This window comes from Solanum lycopersicum, chromosome 12, assembly GCF_036512215.1.
Source record: "Solanum lycopersicum chromosome 12, SLM_r2.1".
Classification (NCBI taxonomy): Eukaryota; Viridiplantae; Streptophyta; class Magnoliopsida; order Solanales; family Solanaceae; genus Solanum; species Solanum lycopersicum.
Window position 1 is genome coordinate 66,599,023 of NC_090811.1, and position 22,077 is coordinate 66,621,099.

At 34.7% G+C, this 22,077-nt stretch overlaps 1 protein-coding gene across 5 annotated transcripts; it reads left to right on the top strand.

Annotated features, from left to right (window-relative positions):
* The first annotated feature begins 1,289 nt into the window (after positions 1-1,289).
* Positions 1,290-21,899, top strand: LOC101248085 (5'-3' exoribonuclease 3-like). Of its 5 annotated transcripts, none has more exons than XM_010316343.4 (23): positions 1,290-1,650; positions 6,750-6,852; positions 7,301-7,377; positions 7,454-7,645; positions 7,794-7,913; positions 8,025-8,087; positions 9,718-9,867; positions 9,978-10,142; positions 12,334-12,411; positions 12,533-12,619; positions 13,200-13,589; positions 13,919-14,014; positions 15,126-15,221; positions 16,419-16,489; positions 18,107-18,235; positions 18,355-18,431; positions 18,572-18,612; positions 18,690-18,764; positions 18,847-19,004; positions 19,919-20,035; positions 20,126-20,201; positions 20,623-20,702; positions 20,787-21,899. In XM_010316343.4, the coding sequence occupies exons 1-23, from the start codon at positions 1,447-1,449 to the stop codon at positions 21,502-21,504; spliced, it is 3,363 nt and encodes a 1,120-aa protein (XP_010314645.1). In that variant the 5' UTR covers positions 1,290-1,446; the 3' UTR covers positions 21,505-21,899. The 5 variants fall into 5 exon arrangements, with proteins under 5 accessions (XP_010314645.1, XP_004252797.1, XP_019067056.1 ...); XM_004252749.5 differs by having other exon boundaries at positions 19,931-20,035; XM_019211511.3 differs by having other exon boundaries at positions 1,338-1,650; positions 6,750-6,818.
* The last annotated feature ends 178 nt before the right edge of the window (positions 21,900-22,077 follow it).

The window sequence follows — 22,077 nt, forward strand, 5'->3', positions numbered from 1 at the left end:
AAATTGACAAGTAGCCTGTGAAATTAATCAAGATATGTACAAATTAATTTAAACAACTATAGTGTCACGTAAAAAGAATTTGAGGAGTGATTTAGCTCTAAAAGATTGAATATATTTTACTAGCATAAATTGTTAAAGAAATATGTTATGTTCTCAAATCTCAATATTATTTGACATACCAACAAGTATTGTGATCCTTCATCCTAAATCAAAAGGTCTTGGGTTTGAGCGTTCTTGGATACGAAGTCACCTTTTTTTAGAGAGCACTATACCTCCGATATGAAATTTCTCGATGCGAATTCGTATTTAATCGAGCTTCATTTTGAATATCAAACACTAAATTGTAAATTTTAAAAAATAAAATTATTTGCAGAAATCGTGTAGACTATGCTAGTTGAGGCCCAATTTTTGGTTGTCTAGTAGAAGTACCAAATAACTCAAGACATGTTTTGGGCTTCTAGCCACTTTTGGAGGAATTTAATAAATAGCCACTTTTGACATTTTTATCAAATAATATTAGCATTATTGTAAAAGGTAGGAGTACCAAATAACTCAAGACATGATTTGGGCTTCTAGCCACTTTTGGAGGAATTCAATATATAGCCACTTTTGACATTTTTATCAAATAATATTAGCATTATTGTAAAAGATACTAACATTTAGTTATTCTTTTTGACATGAAAGTTTTTTGGGTAAAAAATATCTTCAATAAAAATATGAAACGACTACAACAAATTGTGTTGGAATTCGAAGGTTTAACAAATAAAACCCAAAAATTTATGGGGTTTAAACTTTTGTTGGAGTTTTCAAAATCAAGATATAATACATGAGATTCAACTTTTTATAAATTCATAACTAATAAATGATTCATTAATTCAAACATTTGTTAAAAGTTCCAAAATTAAGATTCACTTATGAAATTTAAATATTTTTTGGAGTTCCAAATTAAAAAAATTAATAACTTATTCAAAATTTATAAGTTACGAAAACTAAGAAACAATTAATGGAATTCAAGAATTTTACTAAAGTTAGTACAAGATAAACGAACGAGTCGAAATTTTTAAAAATTTTTAAGAGTGAAATAAATATCATTTTTAATTTCAATTTATTTATATGATTTTAACTTGACATTCTATCCAGTTCAATATTTTAATTTCCATAGTTTTAGACATATCATCTAAAAGTCAAAATTAAAAAGAAAAAAATTTAATAAAGTATCTTTCTTAGATTTTGTATTGTCCTTTTCTTTTTTAAATATATATATAACCAAAGGGTATTATCGTCCTTTCACTTTCCTTCTGTGCCCTAACCTCTTTTACTCTAAAAATCGGAGCCCGCCATTGTTAGTTCTTATAGCATATACTCTCTTAAACCGTTTCTCTTACAGTAGCCATTGTTAGGGTTTTGTTTTTGTTCAATTGACAATAGCTCAAAAGCTCAATTACAATGGGAGTTCCAGCATTTTACCGATGGTTAGCTGAGAAGTATTCAATGGTTATAGTTGATGTGATTGAAGAAGAAGCACCTGTTATTGAAGGAATTAAATTTCCACTTGATACGAGTAAACCCAATCCAAACAATATCGAATATGATAACTTGTATTTGGATATGAATGGTATTGTTCATCCATGTTTTCATCCCGAAGATCGAGTAAGCACTTGAATCCTATCCCTTTCAGTTTTAGTTAATTTTTGATGTTTTAAGTAAATTTTCATTCAAATTTTGACTCTGTTTATTTTATTTTTGAATTGGTGAGCTGTTCATGTGTGAATTGAGTATGAATTTGTGTGCGCTGAAGTTTACTAATTTAAACAACATTGTATATGATAACTTGTGTTTGGATATGAATGGTATTATTGGATTGAGTACGCATTCAATACTCTTTCTTTGAATTTTAGTTAATTTTAGTCTTGTATGATTGTTGGTTGCTGAGAGTTGTGTGAGTGTGTTTAAGTGAATTTTTGTTTGAATTTGACTGTGTGTCTCTGTTTTATTTTTGAATCGATGGTGGTTTTTTTATATGAATTTAGTATGTATTTGTGTGTGTTGGAATGTAGTAATCCAAACAACAGTGAATATGATAACTTGTATTTGGATATGAATGCTATTATTTGATTGCATACGCATTCCAGTCCTTTACCTTTCAATTTTAGTTAATTCTAGTCCTCTATGATTGGTTGCTGAGTTATGTTAGTGTTTTAAATGAATCTTTATTTTAATTTGACTGTGTGTTGTGTTGTGTTGTATCTTTAAATTGGCGGCGGTTCATATATAAAATTCAGCATGAATATGTGTATTCTGAAATGTACTGTTTAAGCTTTCCATTTATGTTGCACACATTCCATTTCGTTTCTATACAACTTTCACAAGTTACAGCTAGTTAAACTATTGATTTTATGCCTTGATAGATTTTTTTAGCTTTTCAACCTGTAATTTAGCATTTTTCTTTCAAATGTCAATGATTTGGCTCATAGTCAAATCAACATCTTAGATTACTTATTTAGTCTAATGCTTTGTTTTTTAAAAATTTTCTTGGGCAAAATGTTATCTAATGATTATTGTGATGTCCCTTTAATATAATCCTTTTTTTTGCAGATTATATCGTTGTAAACAATTATTGTACTCTTTTTATTGTCGTTTTTGATTTTAATATGCTGAAAGTCATGAATTTGTCTTTGCACGATAGAAATTTTAGCTATACTCGTAAACTTAGGCTGTATTTGAGGAAAAACTTTTGGTCAAGATAGTACACCATACATGTCTGAAAGCATCTTGGAGAGGTTGGAATAGAATAGCTCATCAAGCTAGTCAATACTACTCTAAGAAGTGGTAGAATTCTCGACGAATGGAGAAAGAGAAACTAATCCCAATTTATAGTAACAAAGGAGATATCCAAATTTATGCAAACTAGCGTGTCATTCAACTCATGAGGCATACAATAACTCTGAGAAATAGTGATAGAGTGTAGCTTGACGAATACAATAAGAGTGACAGAGAACTAATTTGGATTTATGTTCGATAGTTCTACAAAGGAGGAGACATTCTTACTAAGAAGATTGGTAGTAATTAACTGCATAAGGAAGAAAGATCTATATATGGTAAGTAATTGAAAGCATATGATATGAGTACTCATACATGATCCTTTGGTGAGTGATGGGGAATGAGGAATTAATATCAAATTATAAATGCCAAAACTACATATATAAAGGAGCTGTCACTTGCGTGAGAAGGCAGTAGGAGATACAAATGAGTTCCCCATAACAATGGATCTAAACTAGGGATCAACATTGAGGTCTTATTGGATTAACTTTGTTATGGATGAGCTAATAAAACACAATACCTGATTCCCACGTTGTATATTATTTTTTAACTGAATTGTGTTAATTGGCGAAACAAGTGAAGATGTTAACTATGCACCTGAACCATGGAGAAACACTTTAGAGAGAAGGAGTTCTAGAATAAGTAGAAGTATGCATAAATACATTTATGCAAGTTTAGTCAGCATGTAAAGAGTGAAGTTGAGGTGAGACAAGATGAAATTGTGGTGCCAAAATACTAACAATTAGTTATCGAGGGTCATTGTTTCACAGGAATAAGATGATAGATGAAAAATTAATTTATATAATTATATTGGACGACCCTTTTGGGTGATTCAGTGGTTTGAGCTTGAGACTTCCATGTTGGACGTCTCAAGGTTGAAAACTTTTGCTAGCAACAAGGGGTTTGCCTTCTTGGTCGAGTTTGTCACACCAGTCTTGCCTAGTGCAAGTTACCTCTCCTTTGTGGTTTGCGAGCTATTGCATAGGATAAGGGGTTTTTCCCTGTCATAAAAAAAGAATTATATCAGACGATTGAAGATTTGTTGTGGAGAGGTGCTATTTGATGTTACGTCATAGAAGAATGCCTACCAAAGTGAAATGTACATTCTACAAAACAATAAGTTTAACAAATATTATATGACAATGAATGTTGGGCCACTAAATTCCAACATATCCACCAAATAAGTATTGCAGAATTGTGGTATGCCAAAATGGATGTAGAGTCATACAAGATTAGGTAAGATCGAATATCCACATCTCTTGGGAGGAGCATTTATCATGCATCAAGGATAAAATGATAGAAAGTCACTTAAAGATGACTTGGGAATTTTCTGGTTTGACCTACAAATGCATCGCTTGTAGGTGTTAAAGCTATTGTGAGTGAAGGTGTTGAAAAGGTTCAAGGTAGACCTAAGATCACATTAGAGGAAGTTGTCTTGAAAAGTCTACTATTTTGGGATCAACACAAATTTACTCAAAAATAGAACTCGATAGAAGAAAAAGATACATACGGTTGATATTTACTTATTGGGAATAGGATTTAGTCTTGTCAGAGAACTTCTAATATTGTTACTGTTATTTATACATATTTAACTTATTTTTCACTTTTATTTTATTTTGTATGATGATGACATGACTCGAGCTTAAATGGAGAAGTAAAGATTTATTTAATAGAGCCAAACTTGTTTAGGACTAAGGCAAATATGTTGTTGCAAGTCATGATACTCCGGCAATATCGAAAGTGTGGTCTAGTGGTCAAAGAAGTGATAGAACTATGAGGTCTCAAGTTCAATTTCCTAGAGTGACAAAAAATATTAGACAATTTCTTCCTATCTGTCCAAGCCTTGGTGGACATAGTACCCCTTTGAATTAATCAAGGTGCAGCACAAGTTAAATCGGATACCACAGTCGTAAAAGAAGTCATGAATCTCTGACTTCCCTGTTCTATATTATTGCTGAATCCTGCTGGGCATTCAAGACTTCTGTGTTGTGGCAATTCATAGTTAAGTAGTTTCACTGCTGGTGCTATTGTAATGTTTAAGAAGAAGTCACAGGTGATGCATGCCTTTTTATATGCTTGTGGCTACTTTGATGCGTGATTTTATTTAATTACTGTTGACAACTCTCTAAAACATGAGCATTTTTATGGTCAAGTTGTAAGAAAAATCAGGCAGTGTTGATATTTATTCTTAAACAACATAAAAATGGTTTTTGAAATTAAATGACATTAAAATCTGGTTCTGCTGAGTACTGATTATATACTTTGTGATTATGAAATCTGATAACTCTTTTGGTGAATCTCTCTGGGTTTGTTAAAAATTATGTGTAAGAGCCCCTTATTGTTGAGTCAGATACTTAGGGGTTGTTTGGTTTGAATATGAGTTATGATGGGATAAGTTATTGTTGGGATAAGTTATATTGGGATTAGTTATGATGGGATAAGTTGTGCTGAGATTATTTCTTATTGAATGTTTGGTTTGTTGTATTCAAAATAATATACACTAATAAATTTTAAGAACAAGTTGTTTGTTTACAAAATTACCTTTCACTTTATTTAATTTTTTATATTTTCTTTGCAAGCTTTAGTTATTCATTTTTAAAAATAGAACTTTTATTTTATTTAGCTTAATTTTTTTGTTATGTATTCCCATGATAAATACCATATGTAATTAAAAATAAACTTCCCTCTTAAGTTTGTCAAAGAGAAGAAGATTTATGAGAAATCAAAATATAAATAAACATACAAATAAATTCATATATAAAAATTATATTTATATAGCGTAATTTTTTAATAGAAAATATGAATAATTATCATAAAAATAGTAGTAGTGAATACTATTATACATGGTATTAAAAAATAATGTTATTACACATTAATGTGAAAAATGATGTATAGAAATGGTTTAATGAGATATATTTGTCATTTACCTATTTTATTTCGGGATAAGTTATCCCGGGATTACTCTACCACCCAATGTGAGGGATAACTTATCCCAGTACTAATTCATGTTCCTGCGGTAAGTTATCCCAAACTTTGCAACCAAACAAGTAAATAAATGATACTTAAAATTTATCCTGGGATTAACTCCCCTTATTCATCATACTCAACGACCCCTTAGAGTTAAACAAGATGTTAATCTTGGTGAGGTGAAGTTTGATTATACATAAAAGAATCGATTTGGTGTTGCAAGAAGTGCGCTTATGTATTGATCAATATTTCCGTAACGTGATCTTTAGGAAGAAAGCCTATAGAATTGGGATATTCAGTGCATCCTTCCATTTCTGTATCCTATATGTTAAATGTCAATGCCGCTAAAACTTGATATTTTTGGAGTAAGACCCATAGAAAAAGAAAAAAAAGTTGATCTACCTAGAGGATGTCACAAACACAACCTTGTGGACCTCTTGCCTATAAAGGATAGTAGAATTTTGGATAAATAATGTTTTAAAAAGAAGATAAATGACATAGAAAATGATTTATGAATCATTTTAGTTTTGTAATGCATTAATGTTGCATGTGATAGTTTTTCTTTTGGGTGAAAGTTTGTCCTCTTTTTACTTATTTTTAGTTGTATAAAGTACTAAACTATCTGCTTATTTGGTTATGATTACTGTATTCCAATTTTTTTCATAACCCATAGTTAGGTTCCTTTAGTGTCTGGCTATTATTTGCCTTTTGGCTTCCCCTGGATTGCATTATTTGAGCTGCAGGAATCTTTCCTGAATCCCTCTCTCTTTTCTGCTATAGTAAAAATGGGAAGTTAGGACAAATAGTTAGAACATTATGCTCTTTTGTTGATGACCTATGTTTGTGTTGAATACATGTTTGAAAAAGATTCTTCGTTCATGGTATATATTTGTTACATATCTCGTTATATATACTATCTTTTCTATTCTCTATAACATTACTTCCGATGCTTTCTAACGCAGCCTTCTCCAACCACATTCGATGAGGTGTTCAATTGCATGTTTGACTACATAGACAGGCTTTTCTCAATGGTGCGTCCTCGAAAGCTGCTATATATGGCTATTGGTGGGTGACAATGTCAAATTGTCTTTCAATTATTGTATGTATTCTATATTTCAAAGAAAATGAGAGTATGGTCAGATGTATCTGGGAAAGGGGTGATTCGTTATTGATTTGGAATTCAAAAGAAAACTTTGGATTCATCTTGTCAAATGAATGGGAAAAGTTGGACTCATATAGAGGGACTAAAACTACATTTTACTTCCCTCGATACATAATTATCAACTTCTAAAATCCTTAGAAATTCAATTATACTTAATGTCTCCTTTACCCTCCTGTATTTTATTTTAATTATGGGCCCCAGATTTTCTTTTTCTAGTCTCTTGATTTCCCATTGAACAAGTTCCTGTACGAAATTTTTTATATTTAATAAGATGATAGGTTTCTGAGCTAATTACTTCATAAAAAACAAAAGGTTTCTGAGCTAATTACTGACTGTGGATGTATTTGCTAGATGGTGTTGCACCAAGGGCAAAAATGAACCAGCAAAGATCTAGACGTTTTAGAGCAGCAAAAGATGCAGCAGATGCGGTAAATGCCCTTTATATTCTTTAATGGTGAGTAAGAATTTTTGTTCAAGTTCTATCTCATGGAATCCATTTTTTAGGCAGCCGAGGAGGAAAAGTTGCGTGAGGAATTTGAGAGGGAGGGTAAGAAGCTTCCTCCTAAACAGGCTTCCCAAATTTTTGATTCAAATGTAATCACTCCGGGAACCCAATTCATGGCTACTTTGTCGATTGCTCTTCAATACTATATTCATCTTAGACTAAACCATGATCCTGGATGGAAAAAGATTAAGGTACTGTTCCTGTAAAGTTCTTGCTCTTTCAAATTTAAGATTATTTGGTTCTGTTTGGTAGTTTGGTTCAGTCGCTTTCTTTTCTGTACCTCTTTATGATACTAAAGAATTTTATGTGCTTATTTATTATTCAACTATTGTTTTGAAGGTTATACTTTCTGATGCAAATGTCCCTGGTGAAGGTGAGCATAAAATTATGTCCTATATCCGCCTACAACGGAATCTTTCTGGATATGATCCAAATATGCGTCATTGTCTTTATGGTTTGGTACGTCTTACCCTTTGAATTACTCGCAAATCTTTGGATGGGAAACTTCTTCCTGATTTTCATGGATGTTGTGACGGATAACTTACAATTATACTCTTTGGTGCACCACAGGATGCAGATCTAATTATGCTGGGTTTGGCTACTCATGAAGTTCACTTCTCCATACTCAGAGAGGTTAATGCTCAACCTTATTATATGGAGGGATATTTCTCATTACTAAGGGATTATGTCTGTTCAAAATTTGCAAAATTATGAAGAAGTTGGGACTTTTTTTTGTTCGCAGAAGCCTTATATTAAGCCGAATTAAGAAAATACTCACTATTTCACCTTCTTTGCAAGGGAGATAACATAGTAGCACTATATTAGTATATTTTCGTTAAATTCTATTATTGTTTAACTATTGGCTATTAGATACTATATTAGTTTATGATTTAAAATACTTGTTTGTTAAATACTACTACTACTAATTAAGCATTTAAGGAAGGAAGTGATGTTACAATTGGTATAACAACAACACACCTAGTGTAATCCACAAGTGAGGTTTAAGAGGACAGTGTACTCAGACCTTACCCCTACCTCATGAAGGTAGAGAAGTTGTTTCCAAAAGACCCCCGACTCAGGCAATGCATATCAAAGAACATACAAAAGAAAGGAAGAGAAAACAAATACTAGAGGAAGCAATACATAACATTTATGAAAAGGAATCATAACAACAACAAATAATGTGATAACCAAAGCACAAGAAACAATAGATAGTGACAAAAGTCGATAGGCAAGAACTATGTGAGTACTGCTGGTACTACTGCTATCAAAGGAGAAACAGGTCAGTGACTCCAAACTACCACCAATCCTTTTTTGCAGGAAAGCAAGACAATGCTCAACTACCTATTAGCATCTACTTTAATTCGCGACCTCCATACCCTCCTATTTAAGGTCATGTCCTCGGTAAGCGTGAAATGTGCCATATCTTGTCTAATCACCAATCCCAGTACTTTTTCAGCGTACCTCTACCTCTCCTTACACCCATAATGCCTCACATCTCCTCACTGGGCCCTCTGCTCCTCTCCTCTACACATATATGACTATTCTGGTATTGCTTCTGTCATATTATCCACAACAAAAACCACTCCTACATTGTCCCAGGCATCTTCGTTCATAATTTTATCACTCCTCATAAGCCCACATGTCCGCATCAACGTACCCTGATGTAGTTAAAACTTACCTTTCTTTGCTATTTTGAAGTAGCAAATATTTTTTTTTAAATTTTCTGACTCCACAGGTTATTACTTTGTTTCAACCAATTCCTTACAGATAATTTGCTGCAAATGTTGTATGTTTTTTAAATCTATAGTCATTGTTGGACATTGTTTTTATGAACTGATATTTATTTATGTAGTTTATATTTTTTTGACGATAAAATTGGATAACAACAATGAATTTCTTTATAAAACTAGATAAAATCCTCCTAATACTAACCATTTAATTGCTCATGTAAAAAAACAGTAATTTGGATAAGACTCTTTATATGGAATTAGCTTGAGCAAGGATAAAGATTAAAATATAATTAAATGAAAGGGATTTCAGACTTGTAATGAAATAGCTACTTGGGAAAATTAGGACATACTTGTCCCAAAAGATGTCACTAGGACTTAAAAGGTGTATCAGACAATAATAATGATTTGGTACTTTAGCCTTAATTATTTTGTAGTGATGGTGCGTTTTTGCATTATTTTAAATATACTTTGTGAATATACTTCTATGTTTAATTTGCTTCTTGATTCTTGTTGAATGCTTCTACCTTTAGGTCGTATTTACTGCAGGCCAGCGGGACAAATGTTTCCTTTGTGGTCAAATGGGTCATTTAGCTGCAAATTGCGATGGAAAGGCAAAGCGGAAAGCAGGGGTGTTTGATGAGAAAGGAGATGCCGAGGTAGTGGCAAAGAAACCCTTCCAGGTAACATTTGAGATTTTCTTTTTCAGTCTACCAAAAATATTTTGTCCCGATTGCTTGTGGTTTTCCCAATATAAGTTTTCAAATTTTTTTCTCAATTTGGTGCATTGCAGTTCCTCAACATCTGGACTCTACGGGAGTATCTGGAATATGATTTGAGAATTCCCAATCCTCCCTTTGTGATTGATTTGGAGCGTATCGTTGATGACTTCATATTTATGTGCTTCTTCGTTGGCAATGATTTTCTACCACATATGCCCACACTTGAGATTCGCGAGGTGTGTGTTCAATGAGAATCCATTTATGTATTTGTTATGATTGATGTTTCTCCTAACTGAACTTCTCTACTAGTTATGTATTAAAATAAAACTGTTATATTACTTGGCATGGTTTGACGGGTTTCATGATATTTAAGGATCAATGTTTCTTTGACTTCAAGAAGTTTGTATCTTAAGCTGTTGCCTGCTTTTTGTAGCTAATAATGAATTTTATATGTAAAAAACTAATTTGGGGGAAGGACAAGGACTGATCTTATATGAGGGAAGAAGTGCAAGTGCAGAACATTTTGTGGGGAAAATTAAGAGATACTGCAATCCCTGGAGAATATAATGTCATAGTGCTCATATATCTAATGCCCTTAAAGTGAAAATATGAAAACAGATGGAAGTTTGCTTTACGGCGAGATTAATTTTTTTTAATTATTAGAAGTTGTTTTAACTTTTTCAGTTTCATGAGAAACTAGCAGAGAGACTTCTTGTTTTAAATGGTGTTTCACTAGATTCCATCTAGGAGATTAGAATAGCTTCAGTTTCCTAGAGTTTTTTTCCTGTAATTATGGGATGAGTTCAACCTATGTTTACTGTTTATGTTTTAGTCAATATATAGAAATATACAAAGTTACCATTTCAAAAATAAATAAATGGTGTTGCATGCATATGAGTGGGAAAAATAATGATGCTTTTGCAGTCTCCATCTAGTGAAGGTGTGTCTGATTGAGAGAGATTACCATGGAATGGTATTAAATGGAACTTCCAATTTAGCTAATGGAAAAGGTACATTAGCCCAATGATAAGTAATTGTGGGCGCAATGTTTGGTTATGACAGGCGACCTAATGGCAAAGGTACATTAGCCCGATGATAAGGTATTGCGGGTGCAATGTTTGGTTATATCAAGCGACCTGACAATTATACTTCCCTTCTTTCTAGTAGGAAACATATGAGTTCCATTGGATAATTGCTTTTGGAGATTTGCTTCTGAAGAAGGATTGTACATGATCATAGAAAGCAAAATGTGTGGTTTGTGGAAGTAGGAGTTTCCAAGGTAATCTCCATGTTGCTTGGTGTTCAGCTTACCAAAAAAAACTTCCAAGACACTATCTTGAAGGTGGACAATGGAAGAAACCATAGATATTGGATGGATTGGTGGATGGTCACACTGGAGGGTTGTAGAGATATTTGATAGTCAGTTTTCTAATCTGGGATAAGCAATTGAACAAGATACTGTTTATACCAATTAGGATTATGTGTGGAATTGAGATTTCAGAGAAAATGCAATGGTTTGGTGATGGAAAGATTCAATTTTTGTCAAGAATGTTCAATGGGGACTGGCGATTTTATGAAACAATCCTGATGTTCTTATATAAAATTAAAGTGTTCAGGAAGTTGCTTGGTGCCTTGGTCAAGTCACTTTACAGAGCATATGATAAAATGAGTGTTGCTTGCAGAACAATGTGGAAAATCGAATCACCTACAAGATTAATGTTTATCGCTGACATAGGAAGCTATCCTCGTTCGAGACCATTACAGATAAAAGGAATGAAAATATGTATATGATTGTGTTTTGTAAAGACCGGAATGAGCTGGTCAATCATCTGTTGTTACGCTGCAAGGTGGTTACTGAAATATAGAGGTGTTACTTCTGTTGTATTGGATTTATTCAAAGATCCTTAAATCAATGTTTGGACTTTTTGATACACAGAGAGATTGTCTACTGGGCGGAACCATGGGAAACTTCTGGATTATTGCACCTTGATGCAGTATGTGGGTGTTTGGATGGAAATCAACATAATTATGTTTTTAAGGTTTGGTGAGGTAGCTCACGATATAAAGCAGCAATACATAAAACTTTTGTTTCTTCTTTTTCTTGGTGTTATGATAGATACATCAAGCCAGATGGAGTTCTTGAGCTCCCTTTGTTTGTGATCCACTGTGAAGGGATATTGGATGCACTTAGTGACCCAGTCTTTTGACGAATTACAACATGCTTCAAAACAGTAGGATCATTGAGTTGTTTAGTCTTTTTGAAGATTGATCTCCGGATAATGTGTTTTTGGTATATGATTATTATGTTTATAAGTGGATTGACTTTTTTTCACTGCAAGAAGCTCCTAAATTGTTATTCAAGTTTGTTTGACTTATTTTTATAGGATAATCGTTAATGATCAATATCTTTGTCCTTTTCCTTATCAGGGTGCGATAAACTTGTTGATGGCTGTTTATAAGAAGGAGTTTAGGTCTTTGGGAGGGTATCTGACTGATGCAAGCAAGGTAGTTGGTTACTCCTTTGACAATGACTCAATCGTGTATTTGCCTGTCATAGCCTTCTACCTATATATTCTTGTAATTTGTAGTTAACCTATTGATTTGCCTCTTTTACTTCTTTTTTCAGCCAAACCTTGGCAGGGTAGAATCTTTTATTCAGGCGGTAGGATTATATGAAGATAAGATATTCCGAAAGAGATCTAAGATGCATAAGGTCTGCACTTGTCTGACAATTTACTGTGTTTTCACCTTCCTTTTGAAAAAAAAAGAATAAAAAGAAAATTGTGGCTTTACTGATTCTTTTTGGTGTCAAGTGACTTGTTTTTCTGATAATAAAGATGAGTAGTATCTTAAATAAATATATAAGATTCCTATGAATGCCATGTCCATCACAAATGAAGAAGAAAACATGAAAAAAAAAAGAACAGTGCTGGCGAATCTTATTGTCCTGTTTTTTGGGGTAAAAATCCAATTAGCAGTTTTAGTGGCAGCCGTAATTAACTTTTAGTTTATATCACTAAAATAGAGATGATAAAATCTGCTTACTTTTACTTATATTACTTGATTTTAATGCTATAAGTACACAACATCAATGTTCTAACATTTATTCTGCAGTTAAACTGGCAAGTACTTCATTTGTTCTTTCTTCTTTTTGATAAAGATTATTATTCATTCTTACTGTGCCTTTCTTTCATTGGGGGAAAGGTGACTTTCTTGAATCTAGCTCACCACCATCTAGTACTTGATTTCATGCATAATGAATTTTCACTCTACTAATTTTGTGGTGTATTCAGAAACAATGTGAAAGAAATGAGCGTAACAAAGCTATGGCAATAAGACAGGCAAAAAGAGAGGCAAAAAGAAAAAACGATTTTGCGCCTCAAGTTGCACCTGAATCTCTGGTTCCAGTTACTCGATTCCATGGTTCTCGTCTTGCTTCAGGTCCTTCACCTTCTCCCTATCAGCAGGGAGGAGCTTCTAAATCTTGTAGACCTGATCAGCTTGGGCAGACCACCTCTAGTCTTTCCATCCTTGACATTAAGACCGAACAGTCTGACGCTTCTGATGATAAACAGACTGCCCGTACCCGAAAAAACAAAAGGAAAAGGGCTGCCGACCGTGCCAGAAAGATAGCACGTTTGAGTTCCGAGGCCACAATAGGAGCTGCAATTGTCGAAGCTGAAGTATGTTTTCTTGCATCAGTAGAGGTTTTTTTATGTGTTCCGACTCCAGCCATCTTTTAGAGCTAAGTTGTATATCATGAAATTAAGTTGTCTAGTTTTGCTTATAGGAGTTGATAGTTTTATCTTCACTTTCTTAGTGACATACAACATGAATGGAAAAGCCATTGTTTAGCTTTGCATATCATTTAGTTGTATCTCATGAAATTATATTGTCTAGGTTTGTTTATAGAAGTTGATAGTTTTGTATTCACTTTGTTATCGACATACAACATGTATTGCTTATTTGTATCGTAAACAATTATCTTTTGCTTTTTTTCTATGGCATTCAGGTTTCTGAAAACAAGGAAGAATTGAAAACAAAACTAAACAAGTTGCTTCGAGACAAGAATGATACTTTCAATTCAGAGAATCCAGAAGAAGACAAGGTGCGAAAATACATTTTCTGCCTCTCCTTGGAAGTTGTGGGTGTGATTGTCTTGGGAAATAATGTGATGTTTAGTATTATTATAGATCAATATAATTGGTGCATTTGGATGTCAAGATTAAAACTAGTGATTCAACTTGGGGACTAAGTTCAGGTCCCTATTATTGGTAGGGGATGAATCTAATCGAAGTGTTTGGTGGAAAGAAGTTGTCCTGAATTGCGTAGTGATTAGTGTCAGTAGGCTTTTGGGCAATGATAAATTTTGTTCGACTCAGCTGTTGAGAGAGTCAAAGGAATAGAAGACTTGAGCAAAAAATGCTAATCAATTTTTATTACTATTAATTTAGAATTATAACTTTTTTTTTCTTTTTGTGAATTTTATCAGTTTTATTTTAAAAGATAATCTATAATGTACATTTTTATTATGACCTCAACTCGTTTGGGACTGATGTCTGAGGCGTAGTTTTGAATGCTTACTTCTAATCCATTTTCATCACCGTCAGTGGTTGACTTAACTTTATTAAAAACCATGAGCAGAAGATGGCCAGTTGGCTGGTTCAGTCTGATAAAAAAAATATCGGATCATGGATCCTCCTTGCCAAGTAGGCTCCCCTCCCCCAAACCAAAAAGAGGAAAAAGTGTCTCCGAAAATTGTTTCGGAAGTTGATCCTCCGATGGAAAAAGGGTTAAAAAACACTGTATTGGTAGTTTTAGATGGTGCATGCCAAATCCGCTTGAGTGGTCTACCTATTAGTATTTCCTGAAAGCAAAATGAATGAAATTTTTGGCTTATCGATTTTGGATGACATGCTACCTTGAAATTCTCTGAGAAGGTGATGAATTCCTAGAGTGCGTGGCTGTTTGTGTCTACCTTGGCAATGCCTTGGATCGTTTTTGCGGATTGTCACCGTTTTCTTTTGGGTTTTAAATTGTAGTAGCACCACTTCTAAAGAGCCCGTTGGTGGATGTTGCTTTTTCTCTTTGAGATCTTTGGCAGCTCAGGCTATTTTACTTTTTTCACATTCGACACAATCAATTTATGCGTTCCTTTGATAGTAACTACTATATACATTTTTTCTCTGCAACACTGTTATCTCATTTGTCTTTTGTAGGTCAAACTGGGAGTGCCCGGATGGAAAGAGAGGTATTATGATGAAAAATTTTCTGCAAAAACACCTGAAGAAATGGAAGCAGTACGAAAAGAAGTTGTAAGTTATCTGATCCTCGGTAATTTCTTACTGATTAATGTTTAATTTTGAGGTGGATGAAGATTTACAATTTTTCATCTATCCGTTAACTATTCTTGGTGATTCTGCATCAAGAAGTAGCTTCCCATGCACACAACTTTTTTTTGGCTATTTTACTCTCTTCTATAGCATTATTTAGTTGGGAATGTTTTCTGATTGTGTTTTAGTAATGTTTTCTGGAAGTTCCTTTCTGGAGAACAGCTTTTATTTTGATGACTGCTTTTTCAAATTTGTGTTTAGAAAATAGTTTTTAGATGTTTGCTAAAGCAAGAAACGGATAAAATAAATTTCAGCTAATTAAAAAATCAGACTGACTTCTCCCTATATAATTAAGTCTGTCTCCATTAGACCATCACGTAAGTGATTTAACTAATGTGCGTTTGATTTACACAGCATTTTATCCTAGCAATTAAGAAATTTTTTCTAAAAAGAAATTAATTTTAGATTTTACATTTTGAGAAAATGCGTAAGATGAGAGAAGTTACAGATTTTTTTCTAATGCAATAATAGGGGAAGAGAAATGGTGTAAAAAATAAATAAAGATAAATTAGAAGAAAAAAGGAGGGTCAGTTTTTTTAGATGAAATGTATTCTATTCATGTTAAACAAAAAATGCAAGGTAGTTACAGAAGAGTGAGCACAAGTGTGTTTGTTCTAGCTTTTGAGCATAGTTGGCCAGTTGAGAGACCATTAAAACATTTTCTATTCCTTTCAATCCAGATAGTCCAATAGATGGCAGCTTGTATCATCTTCCAAATTTTCTTGATGATGCTGTCAACTTTCCAGTGGCTCCAGCTTTCAAAAACTTCCCTGATAGTGTGGGTCAAAGTGATACATTTATAACTGTGGTTTACCGAGGAAGTAAGATTGGCATGTTAGTCTGATTAAAAAAAGGATTTATGGAAAATTAGTCCAAGGACAAAAATTTCAGAAGATACTCCAAATCATTTTTATGTTACCATTACTACAATTACAGAAATTTCCTCCATAGCATAGGAGATCTGAAATGACTACAAACTTCAGCCTTTTAGGCCACAAATGCAAACAACTGATCATTTGATGGATGTTTGGGCTTTTTATGCCATTAAGTGAGGCTTAGTATGTTTTATGAACCTTGTTGAAACTTTGAACCTTACAACAAATTTGGTCTTCTGTGTAGGTGCTAAAATATACAGAAGGGCTATGCTGGGTTATGCATTATTATTATGAAGGGGTTTGTTCCTGGCAGTGGTAAGTTCTCCCTTATGATACAGGAGGTTTTTTTGCTTATATTTCTTTCTTGCCATCTTTAATGTGTGGATACATTGCCCTTTGCATACACTATATCTTGCATGTGTACAATGTACGTAGAATCAAGAACCCCACATGGTTGATGCCCTTCACTGTTATGCATTTACATGATCGCACACATTGATCCCATTTATTTGTGCTTGAAATTTAATCTTTCGATGCATATTCTATTCTTGTGCTGCATTTTTCTATGGAACAATGAGAGGAGACTCGGAACACTTCCAAGTTGAGATGGGATTGCACTTGGAATCAACATTTAGCCCATTCCTATTTGCCTTGGTGATGGATGAATTGACGTGGTATATTCAAGATAGAGTGTTATGGTGCATGTTATTTGCACATATAACATAGTACTGATTGATGAAACACACAATAACATTAATGCTATGTTGGAGGTGTGAAGACAAACTCTTGAGTCTAAAGGGTTCAGGTTGAGCACGACCAAAACAAAATATTTGGAGTGTAAATTCAGTGATGCAATACATGAAGCATGGAAGTGAGGCTTGACACATAGTCTACCCCGAGAGAGATCGTTTCAAATATCTTGGGTCTTAAATCCAGAGAATTGGTGATATCAGCGATAATGTCACACATCGTATTGATGTGGCGCGGATAAAGTGGAGGCTTGCCTCCGTAGTGTTGTGTGACAAAAATGTATCACCTAAACTTGAAGGTAAGTTTTACATAGTGGTGGTTAGACTGACTCTGTTGTATGGAGCGGAGTGTTGGCTAGTCAAGAAATCTCATGTTCAAAAGATGCAAGTTGTAGAAATGAGTATGCTGAGAGGAGTGATTACTGATAAGGTTAGGAATGAGGATATATGAGCCAAGGTTGGAGTGACCTCCGTTGTGGACAAGATGAGGGAAGCGAGGTTGAGATGGTTTGGACATGTAAAGAGATGTAAAGAATTGTGCAGATACCCTTGTGAGGAAGTGTGAGAGGTTGGATATAGTAGGTACAAGGAGAGGTAGAGGTAGACCGAAGAAGTATTGGAAGAGGAGATTAGATAGAACATGATGCTACTTCAGCTTACTTGTGGACGTGACCTTAAAATAGAGGATGTGGAGGTTGAAATTAGGGTAGAAGGTTAGTAGGTAGTGAAATATTGTCTTGCTTTTCGACTGGCTTAGACTTGGTGCCTGTCGTAGTATTAGCCTTGTTCTCGTACTGTCTTGCTTTTGATTTCTATTATCATTTATTGTTTATGGAGTTTCGGTTATTGCACTATTTCTTTTTGTTATTGTTTCCTTTTTTTGATGAAGTTTGTTGTTGTTGTTTCCTTATTAGTTGTTATGTTTTCTTCATTTTATTATCCCGTTACATAGCTACTTTGATGTGCTGTATTCGAACCGAGGGTCCTTTGGAAACAACCTCTCTACCTACACGAGGTAGGGGTAAGGTCTGTGGTATACTCTACCCTCTCCAGACCCCACTTGTGGGATTTCACTGGGTATGTTGTATTTTTTCTGTAGAACAGTCTTCTTCTTCTGCTTCTGATTTTAGACACTTGTTATCTTGGCACTTTGGCTTTCATTGCATGAGTTGTTCCTCTGCAGGTTTTATCCCTATCATTATGCACCATTTGCTTCTGATCTCAAGGATCTCGGGCAGATGAATATCACATTTGAACTAGGTTCTCCTTTCAAGCCATTCAATCAGTTGTTGGGGGTATTCCCTGCTGCCAGGTTTATTTCTCTTCTTTAACAGTCTTTAAACAACTTGTCTCTACTCTCTCCTATCGTACATATTTTTATTAAAAAGAAACTAATTGTCATGTTTAGAATGTTGACTAATTTTTTTGCAGTGCTCATGCTCTGCCTGAGCAGTACAGGAAATTGATGACAGACCCAAAGTCACTCATTCTTGATTTTTATCCTACCGGTATGATCTCTTTTTTCTTTGATAATTGATGTGTCGTCAGTAAGTATACTCCATGGTACACGATAATGTATTTCTTCTCTGTTGGTACTATTGTCCTCTTCCTAGTGCTTCTCAATTCAAGTTACATCATGCTTGTGCAGATTTTGAGGTGGATATGAATGGCAAGCGCTATTCTTGGCAGGTACTTCTTAAGCAATTTTAGTTGTTTTAAGAGCTTAAATTTTTCGTATTTTGTATTGACTTCTTTCTTTATTCAAGGGTATTGCAAAATTGCCTTTCATTGAAGAAGCAAGGCTCCTAACAGAAGTTGCAAAAATTGAACATTCTTTGACGGTATGATGGCTATTGGTTCTGATTCAGTAAGTTGTCTCTCTTAACAAGATTTTGATTTGCTAATGTAGTTATCTTCATACAGGAAGAAGAATCACGAAGAAACAGTGTGATGTTTGATATGCTTTTTGTGTCGTTATCCAATCCTTTGTCTCCATGCATTTTTGCTCTTGATGCACGCTGTAAGCATCTTACAGTCGGAGAACGTCTTGAAGTCAAGGAGCGGTTGGACCCAATAGCTAGGTTTGTTTGCACCTATATCAATATCTGCTAATGAATATCTTATTATTTTTTATTTCCCTTTTGTTTGTGTATTTGTTTGTTTTTGTTTTAAAACTTGTATATTTGGGTGTTCAAGGACATTTAGCCAAAATGATATAACTGTTGAAGTTGGGGAGCATATCGCATGATTAGCTCACTATTAATTAGTGTTTTTGGTTGTTTGTCTGGATAAAACGGTCATTTCAGTTTTTTGTTCAGCTCCACTGACACTGATTTTGGTTCATCCTTTTTTCTGGTTCCCCATTGTTGGTATTCTTAAATTCAAATGTTCCTTGCTGGTGTGTTTTTAAAGTCGGTGAAACAAGAATGTTGAGTTCTGTTGCTAGAGTCTGTGCTCTTATGTGGGTGTTGGAGGAAAATACATGAATTGCAATAGTGGTATTTTCAGTCTTCTCAGAACTCCATTTTGCAAAACTTGTGTTGTTGAGTACTTTTTAAAAGTTATTCCTGATTGTCTTTGTGGTCCGATTCTTTACTTGTGAGTCATGCACTCAGCCAAGGCCTCTTACTAGGGGTGTCTGGGTTGACCTTTTTTTAGTGGCTTATAAGCTAAAAGCTAAAAACCACAAGTTTGGACCCCATAAGAAGTGCTTAAAATCACTTTTCTTGTTCCCCAAACACTTCCGAAACTATAAAAGAGCTTAAAAGCCAAAACCCATTTAAAATAAGTCAACCCAAACACCTACTAATTCCTTTTTAGTACTTGTGTAATATTTCTCTGAGTGGGTCATGTTTCTTCATCATGTATGAAATCAGTTGGTTGGTCTAAATCTTCTTCCCCTTCACATTGTTCTGTATCTTCTTCTTTGTCTGTGATTAAAACGTGCTGTAACCGCAATATTTGAAGTCCTAGCTGGATTCTTCTGATTCTCTAGGTTTACATGCAGTGGTGGGATGAATGGCTACCTATCCCTTTGCAGAGGGGATCCTTGTCCTTCGATTTTTAAATCACCCATTGAAGGGATGGAAAATATTACACAAAATCAAGTCATGTAAGAACCGAACATTCAATATCTTTATCAATTGCCATCACTGACCTGTGTATGTTTTGCTGATCAGCCTTTCCTGTTCTTGCATTTCAGATGTGCAATATACAGACTTCCAGATACTCATAAACATATCCCTCGGCCAATGGAAGGGGTTATTTTACCCAAAAAGGTACTTAATCCAACCGATCATATACCATGAATCTATTTAGTTCTGGTGTCTTAATTTTTTATGGAAGCAACAGATCTACCTTTCCACTTCCAGGGGGGATTGCCTCATTTTTTAGTAGAATGCTATTCTTAATTTCCTCTGTTGAGTATGTGAAAATAAGATTTCCCTCGAAGCCGTGATTTTTGCTTATTGACAAATTATAACCTATTTGATTGTAGCCTTTTCATGACCTGCATAAAATGAAAAACTAGTTGTGGTTATGTGGCCATGCTTGGCCAGCTTGGACAAGAGACAACTTATCATATTCATGTTTTATTCACGTGTCATTACACTAAACTTTTGCGCGTTTTTAAACTTTTCAGTATCTTCATTTTGCACGCGTTTATCCCTCTCTAACCAATGCTATACTGGTTCAATGCAGATGGTCACATTAGGTGATATGAAACCTGATCCTGTACTATGGCATGAGCAATCTAACAAGAAACCTTGGGAAGATGGACGGTATACACCATGCTAATTAATATGACGTAGTTAATGTCAATCTTAGTTATGTAGGTTATACATAACTTTTATGCACCGTTGCAGGAACCGCCACCGTGGTGCAATGTCTGATAGGGACCACCACCGTGATGCAATGTCTGATAGGAACATCCAATGTGGTGCAATGTCTGGTTTTCAGCTTGGAGAAGCTGCACGCAGATTGGTGGTGAATAGTTTGCAGAAGAAAGAAGATAGGGGTGGAAATGGTGATCACAGGCGTCCACATAATGGCCAAGGACGTGATAATTATATGCACGCCCGACCAGCGTCCTGTCGTGCTGCATATGGTCCTCCCGTTCCTTCCTTTGAAACCCCGAGTAACAATGCTCATGAAAACATACAGCCTAGTTTCGTCCATTCTGCTCAAGATCCTGGACGTTACCCCAGATCATCAGGTTCAAATGACCATAGTAGTAAGTCTCGCCCATATCATGAGACCCACAGTAGAGATTATCGTGGTCATGGACATCATACATATAAAATGCAGCAAAATGGTGCACACAGTCATTCCTCGTACGCCAGTCATCCTCAGCACGTGGGCCAAATACCAGTTCCACCAACTACCATTTTCCACCAGCAGAGTGGAAATGACGTTTCCATGAGCTATGAACCTCGCGGGGCTGAAAGCTATAACCAACAGGGTGGTGGAAGGGCCTCCCGGAACCAAAATGGTACAGGATATCAACCATATTCTTCAGGAAATCAGTTCTCAGCTTTTAGGAGGGGAGGAAATAGAAGGCCACCTTCAGGGCATCGTCGGTAGAGAGTCCTTTTAGCCCAGACTATTTAAGGCCTAGCTTAGTTGCTGGTACGCGAAATCCTGCGAACAACTTCCTTACTTTTGGTAAGCAAGGAAGAAGAACAATAGCTGAGTTTCTGTCGATGATATTTATCTGCAGGCTGCTTTCTGGTGCTTATCATAATGGTTATTGTAGTGCTTTAGCTATGTATTTTTTCCATGTTCTTTATTCTTAACACACAATGTCTGAGTTTCATTTATTATAGAGCACAATAACTTATTTGAAAGGTTAAGCTTGGATGTATGAAGATGAATTTTTGCCTCTAGAAGACTGGTTTATCTGTATTCTGAGTACTTATTTGCTAAACATTTTGGTGTGTTGTATTAATTGAAGAAAGGAGATCATAGCTTATCCTTGAGTCGAGGGTTTTTCGGAAACAGTCTAAGAGTCAAGAACATATAAATTCAAACCCTACTTTCTTACTATTTTCGTGAAAAGGTGGGTGGATGTATGAGTAAGATTTCTTATAATTACTAATGTTGCCTCGTAAACTTAGGAGAAGCCTTTTCTTTTAATTCTGTTTTAGAGAAGATGGT